This window comes from Coenobita brevimanus, chromosome 99 (assembly GCF_032717465.1).
Source record: "Coenobita brevimanus isolate Jiangsu-jjx chromosome 99, ASM3271746v2, whole genome shotgun sequence".
In the NCBI taxonomy this organism is placed as follows: Eukaryota; Metazoa; Arthropoda; class Malacostraca; order Decapoda; family Coenobitidae; genus Coenobita; species Coenobita brevimanus.
This window is the reverse complement of record NC_137052.1, coordinates 20,525,042-20,532,757: the sequence shown is the minus strand read 5'-3', so window position 1 is coordinate 20,532,757 and position 7,716 is coordinate 20,525,042. Positions and strand designations below refer to the sequence as shown.

General features: G+C 42.4%; 1 protein-coding gene across 1 annotated transcript in view; it reads left to right on the top strand.

Moving 5' to 3' along the window:
- LOC145414457 (glutamate receptor U1-like) overlaps positions 1-5,681 on the top strand; it is a 16,779-nt gene extending 11,098 nt beyond the window's left edge. Inside the window, exons 10-15 of the mRNA XM_080284013.1 lie at positions 1-216; positions 1,326-1,502; positions 2,145-2,224; positions 3,113-3,220; positions 3,333-3,456; positions 5,565-5,681. The exon at positions 1-216 is cut by the window's left edge and continues 2 nt beyond it. Of these exons, the coding sequence (XP_080140139.1) occupies positions 1-216; positions 1,326-1,502; positions 2,145-2,224; positions 3,113-3,220; positions 3,333-3,456; positions 5,565-5,681 (822 nt within the window). The remainder of the gene's footprint in view (positions 217-1,325; positions 1,503-2,144; positions 2,225-3,112; positions 3,221-3,332; positions 3,457-5,564) is intronic.
- The last annotated feature ends 2,035 nt before the right edge of the window (positions 5,682-7,716 follow it).

Sequence of the window (7,716 nt, the reverse complement as noted above, 5' to 3'; positions counted from 1 at the left end):
TCGTGGATCCTGCCTGCCAGTGGCCACGCTCGGGCTGTGTTGTGGATCTTTTGGTTCACGTCACTGGTTCTGTACGCGTCCTACACCGCCGTGCTGACCTCCTTCCTGACCGTGACCTCCGTGGCGCTGCCCTTCACCTCGCTGGAGCAGGCCGTCGCTAACCCTGACTGGAGGATCGGGGTGATGGGCGGCACGGCTTTAGTGAAGACGATGCAGGTTGGTTTGGTATACCATAGATTACACCTCACACCAGCATACCACCCTCACACAGTATACACAGATATATAGCTGAGTTTGGTATACCACATAATACCTCACACCAGCATACCACCCTCACACAGTATACACAAACATATAGCTGAGTCTGGCATACCACTTTCACATACACAGACATACCACTCACATTTGATATACACAGACATATAGCTGGGTTTGGCATACCACTTTCACATGGCATGCACAAACATACTACCCTCACAGCTCATAGCCTAGTCTGATATGCCGCTCTCACATAACATACACAACCATTTTACTCTCATATAATAGACACAAACACACAGGCATTGTATTTTCGTTAACTTAAAAGCCTCCCTAACACCTCTTTCTTTGCGGTTTTATTTGCCACATTAATATTCTCTCGTATGCAATCTATCTCAGTATCAGAAAATTATATAGAGCATAGAAGAAAATACTGATGGGTAATATTCAGCATAAGGTATAAAAATGGGGGTGCAAAAACGCATCCTGATCTCGATAAAATTCAATCCATAACCACCACAGTCTTCCAAAACCTTCCTGCGCTGCGTCCATCACCTCTCATTACACTACAGTATACTACTTTCACCCTAAGTTGGCCCAGATTTTCGTTCTGTTGCGGCCCATTTCACGTAAGATGAGTGACAAAAAGAGACAGTGTTATGGTTCTCATCATTTTCATAGCACTTCTTCGCGGCAGTCACCATTTTCTAGTGTTCACCAATTGTTACGACTCACTTTTCGATACGGAGAGACGGAAAGAGTTTAACCTAACCACCATGATCATCCAAAACCTCCAGCCAAACAGCGTCCTGCATAATTCCCACCAATTTTCCATCCCTTATGTATTGTCCAGCCCAAAGAGACGCAAGTATATAATGGTATAATGTGTGTATGTTGGCTTAAGTGATGACGATGTGTATACGTGTGTGCTGGTGTGTTTGGCGAGTGTAAATTATCTGTATGTGTATGTGTATGGTTAAGTTGTATGTGTATGTGTATGTGTGTGATGAAGTTGTATGTGTATGTGTACGTGTATGATGAAGTTGTATGTGTATGTGTATATGCAGAAGTCGAGGGAGGCCAGCTACCGTGCCGTCTACGCTGGCGTGGAGAAGGACCCCGGGCTGCTTTTTCCCTCACAACAGGCGGGGGTGGCACGCATCATGGCGGACCCTAAGGTGGCCTTCTTCTCTGACCATCTCTCCATCAATTACCTTCTCCAGGGTCATTGCCACGTCACTCAGGTTCGTGGCTTTATTTTCTCTATTTTTCGGGTCTCTCTCTCTTTCTTCCTCCCTTACTCTCTCATTCTGTCTCTCTCTTACTGACTTTATTTTTCTTTCGATCCTTCTATTTTCCTTCCCGAACCACCTTTCCATCGGTTACCTTTTGCAGGGTCATTGTCACGTCACACAGGTTCTTATCTTTATTTTCTCACTATTTTTTGGTCTTTCTCCCTTTCTTCCTCTCTCTCTCTCTCTCTCACACACACACACACACACACACACACACACACACACACACACACACACACACACACACACACACACATCTCTTTCCCAAGCTAATATTCTTCTTAGCTTGTCTCTTTACCATGTCTTCTCCAAGTCAGTTGTCTCACTATGAACGTAATATCGTACCTAATCAATATGTTTAGCGCTATTCACAGGAGAGAGAAAGAGAGAGAGTAATATTCTTTGACAGTCCTGTTTCTAATGCCTCCCATCCAGTGCCTACCCCTGCCTACCCCTCAGGTCCTATTCCTCCCACCCAGTGCCTATCCCTGCCTACACCTCAGGTCCTATGCCTCCCATCCAGTGCCTAACCCTACCTACTCCTCAGGTCCTCTGCCTCCCACCCAGTGCCTAACCCTGCCTACCCCTCAGGTCCCGGGCAGCTACCTAGGGTCCTACTGGTACTTGGGGTACAGGAAGAGACTGCCCTACGCTGCCATCCTCGACCAAGAGTGAGTTGACCTTGCCCTTGACCTCGCCTGACCCCAGCTAACCTACCCCAGCCTCTAACCTAGCCCAGCTTAACCAAACAAACCCAGTCTAATGCAACCAAACCCCAACTAACCCAATCCAACCCAAGCCAACCCAATCTATGCCAGTCCAACCCAACCCAACCCAACCTAACCCAACCCAACCCAACCTAACCTACCCTAACCCAACCCAACCCAACCCAACCCAACCTAACCTAACCCAACCCAACCCAACCCAACCCAACCCAACCTAACCTACCCTAACCCAACCCAACCCAACCTAACCTACCCTAACTCAACCCAACCCAACCTAACCTACCCTAACCCAACCCAACCCAACGTAACCTACCCCAACCCAACCCAAGCTACCCTAACCCAACCCAACCTACCCACTGGTGAGGATTTCGTAACACTTCTTTTTAGGAATTCATTTTGCGTCATTAACACAGAAGTGGATATTGAAGTGTAACATGAAGAATAATTCGCCAAGGAAGAAGTGTTACGTATTGTCCATGTCGCTTAGAGTACGGCCATCTATGGATTCTTTTTTTTTTTCTTCTTTCTTTTTTTATAGTTAATTTTGTGTGGCGAAGAATTTGACAGGTGTTAATCTGACCCAAATATGCTTCATTTTTTTCATTTTCTTATCTTTCCTTTTTGTTTATCCTTTTCGTTTGCTTGTCTATCTTGTTCTAGTCTTTCTTTTTCTTCTTTGTTTTTCTTGTTCTTGTCTTTACGTTTGTTGTTCTTGTCTTTCTTTTTCTTGTTCTTGTCTTTCTTATTCTTGTTCTTGTCTTTCTTTCTTTTTCTTGTCTGTCTTGTTTTTGTCTTTCTTTTTCTTGTTCTTGTCTTCCATTTTCTTTTGAACAGGCTAAACAAGATGGCGGCTAGTGGCATCATGGACCGCTTCTTCAGACGATGGTGGGGCCAACCCTACCCCTGCCACACCCCTGCCTCCTACTCCAACCTTGGCTTCAGGTGAGAGAGAGAGAGAGAGAGAGAGAGAGAGAGAGAGAGTTGTGTACTGTGCTGACCAATAACAATCATCCTTTGTTTCAGTCAGATCACCATTTTATATTTTTCCTTTCAGCCACATCTTAACAGCCTTCCTGATCCTGGGTGGTGGTATGGTAGCGGCTGGTGTGGTGCTGATGTTGGAGGTGGTGTACCGGACCTACGTGGCACCACCAACACACCGCCACACCACCAAGATGGCGTGGACAGCCTCACCCTCACTCCAGAACAGGGTGGTGGCGGGGGAGGGTGGGAGGGGAGGCAAGAGGAGGACAGGTTTTACAGCATTCGTGAGCAGAGAAGCTGGGGGACACAACTACACGAATTTCAGGATGACAGACGTTGACTCAGCTGGATGACGCCAATTGTATACCTAAAGAGTAGTAGTGATATTTGCAATAAAACATAACACTGAGTTGGTCATAGTAGCAAGAATTAACACTGCAGTCCACCATCCTCCTGCCGGGGGATAGGGAGGGAGGTAAGGGGCGTTCAGACATGCAGAAACACAAACTACTAGAAGATGTATGATGTTAGCTAGCCTTAACCCTCCACTACGAAAGCTACCACTTTAAATACAGCTGATTGATGGCAGAAGGAATGATATTGAGGAATGAAAGGGGGTTGTTTGTATTCCCTTCACCCCATCACCACAATGGGTCCTAATTATGCATACAATCATCTGGTTATAGCAGCAATAAAGCTAAGGAGGCATCGTCGTAGTGAAGAGATTATAAGCTTTTACAATGTTCGCTTCAACCTGGTCTGATACTGCCATCCCTCCGTCTTGAATGCTTGGGTATAACAGTTGAATAATACTAGATTTTATTACTGATCATAGAAAAGTGCTATGGAAAGGATGTAACAAGGCCATGCACACGGGGAAGGGGGTTTAACCCCGCATTTGGAAAGACTGAAAACTTTGAATGAACATAATACTAATAACGCAACTCATTGAATTAATTAAATTCTGTTAAGAATGTTACGAGATAAAACTTACCCTGAATTTGTATCCTTTCAGTAGTCAGTTACAGTACCTAAGTTTACCGTATTGCGTTACTTAGTTTAGTGGGTAATTGCTGCGCTCCAGTCGGATTGAGCCTGTGCAGGTTTACATCCAAGGGCTGGTTGAGGTTTATTGCTCACATAATGCCGCCTAGGGATGAGTGAGGCTGGTCACTTATCCTAAACGTCAGGACCAAGTTGCCTAGCCCCGGGCTTCTACGCTTCTCATGAGGCAACACAGGATTAGATGATGAGAGAATGAACGAATGAAATGAAGTGAATAAACTTATTATTTTTTTTTTATCAAACTTCCCCCCCCCTTTAAAAAATCCTGCGCACGGCAGTGGGATGTAGAGCTGTAATATTGTCTTAGTCTGCCACTGAGCTACATGAAATAAGCAGCAAAAGAGTGAAACTATGAAGCAAGTTAGGTGAATGAACTATAGCAGCGTGAACCCACTTAGTGTTGATATTTTTTTCCAGTCAGTCAGAAGATAGATACATATCACTGTTAAGTGAATTAATGTAATCACTGTAAAGTATAATTTTCATTATTATCGTCTCATTCTCCTTCGTATATCGGTAATTATAGACGGTTAAAGTAAAGCCATCAGTGTAAATATTATGTCTATGTTATCAAGCGTGTCAAGGTGAAGGATCATTAGGGACTCTATACTGTATATATAAAGGGATCATCATTCCTGCACAGTACAGGAAAATATTTAGGGCGGATCCAAGTAGTTTAAAGACAGAAAAAGAATAAACCCAAACCCTCCTCCACAAACAGTTCATCCATATATTTCCATCCCGTCATTTCTTTCACACCCAGGACTTGCTCTCTCTCTATATGGAGTCTCTATCTCGTACACTCATTTACTCCACCTTCTTAGCCTACCACGCCCTTTCCCACTTCCGACTCGCATATTTTCACTACTCTATTTATATACATTATGTTAATTACTGCCACACAGTCCAGGTACATTCGCTACTACCCTTTCATCAATAGCATCATTCACAATGTCTGTTTTCATCCCATCCACTTTACGTAACCCAAACACATTTGTTTATATTTGATTTTATTGGTTCTTCTCATCCGTACTTTATCCTCTCTTTTCAGACTTACGTATTCCAACTAATTATTTTCTTTACCTAGACTTCACTTATGCTTTTCAAGTCATTTCCATTCCTGCTGTTTTCCGTGTCCAATGGCACTTTATTTATTTATTTATTTTTTTTTTTTTTTGGGGGGGGGGTCGGTGCATCTCTAGGACCAACCTTTTTCCGCCTTGCTTCACCCCCGTAGACTATAGCAACTTTAGCGAATGCCCATACTTGGGACCTTAAGCTGCTGCTTCATGCCCGAAGACTTGTTACAAGTACGTACCAAAGCTCACGGCAAAGCCTCATGTTAGAGACTTGAGGCTCCTGCAGCTACGAGTATCTAGTACTACTTGCTACATTCTTGAATCATCTCTTTGCTTATTAATGTTACTAGTGTAGTTCCATCTCTTATGCAAAATCGGACATAACATCTGTTAGTTTATTGTCTTTGTTTCCATACTTGAGGTTCCCACTTCCCTCTTACTGCACCCACTCAGTGAGGTATAAACGGGCCCCGGAAATGTTTCGCGGTTCTTTTCAGTACTTTATAGTTTTTCAGACGCAGGGGCATGGTCAGTCAGTCGCACCCTAAGGATTTTCACAGCCAAGGTGCTTCACTCTTGCGAAACTATATGGTCCTTTGGTTTCCTAGAGTTTTTTTTTTACGCGCAAGGTGCTTCACGCCAGCTAGGGTCAGTAGGCTACGGTGCGTGGTGCTTCATTAGCGAAGCCTCGTATGGTGGCGACAATCATCCACTCACTTGATGTAGTGCTGCTTTTCCTTAATATATATTATTCTTTTCCCGTCTGCTCTCCTCTCTTCCTATTTCTCCCATCTTTCCGGTCACTTTTTGTTCTTCTTTCCCTTTCAGGTGGCTTTACATTGAGTGACAAGCCTAATGGTTTCCTATAAGCCAGCTATGCTGGGTGGTAACTATATAACCAACCCATACGTGTTCCCTACGTGTCAACAAGTGGGTTGGCGGAGAGCTATAATAGTGCCCCTTCTTGTAAAACAATTACTAACTCAGGTCAAACGGCCACTCACGGGATTATGGCGACTGGCAATAGATTTATTCAGCACAGCACTTCAGTAATTGCTTATTTCCTGACATTAGTGTTATGTGCTGTGGATTATGGATTTAATTATTTCCTGTTAAGAGGAGATTTCAGTCATATTTTGGTCAGATTTTTGATTTTCAGATTTTGAACTATCTATCAAGTTTAATTCCTATATATTTCCAATTCCTAACATCAAAATAGCTTAAATAAAACTCCTTATATTTTATTTCGATTTTTAAAGTTATGGTCTGACAGCGTCTCTCCCGGTGTGCGTCGGAAGGGACCTGGAAAAAAAAAATCCTGTGGCTAGAAGGTAATTTGGAAGCTCAGTTTAAGCAGAGATTAGTGTGTTATTTTCTCCGTCGTATTTAGCTAAATCCACCATAAAAATGCCATATATATATATATATATATATATATATATATATATATATATATATATATATATATATATATATATGTTGTTTTAGTCTTCATTCGCAATCATGATGAGCAAAAAAATATCACACAGCAGGCGACTGATATGGACAGCTTCCATATTTTACCTAGTTCCCCCAGAAACCTCACGTACAGCAGTTTTCTCTAATGTTTAGTGTTCAGAGAATGGGAGTACTCCGTTCAGTGATTGGGTAACTCTGATGGATATCCTCAGTACTCACCGGCTGAGAGAGAGAGAGAGAGAGAGAGAGAGGCGAAGCAGGAAGAGAGTAAGTGTGTAACTTGGAGAAATTCACTGATCAGGGCTCACACTGAAGCTGTCCAAATTTGATACAGTTATTCTCAACGGTTTCAGAAATACAAAGGTTTTTCTGTGCTTATCTTTTAGCCTCGACTTCTCGCAATTTACATATTGTTGCAGAAAAAAATAGCTGTAGGGCAAGTCTTGTGGTGAATTTACAAAGCTTGGATACAAACTTACTCAGGTTTATCTGTTGTGTTGGTAGAATGCATTTATAGATACATTCTACACGAATTATTATTCTTTTATGAATATTTTATAAAAGCTCTTTTATTTTCTCAGAATATATTACCCCCAAAATATTTATATTCTCTGATTGATAATGAGTTGATTATGATAATGCCACAAAAAAATCACTGAATCTATGACGATATAGAAGGTACAACTCAGGTACATATTCACCTATAAGATACAGCCTGAGAATCTCCCCTTAAATAACTTTGTTAAGTTTTTTTCTTCAATTTATTCGAGTATAAAACTACTTTGTCTGTAAAGCTTGTCGTACATTTGGTGTCCGTCTGATCAGCTGACTTATGTCAACATGGGCGTTTTC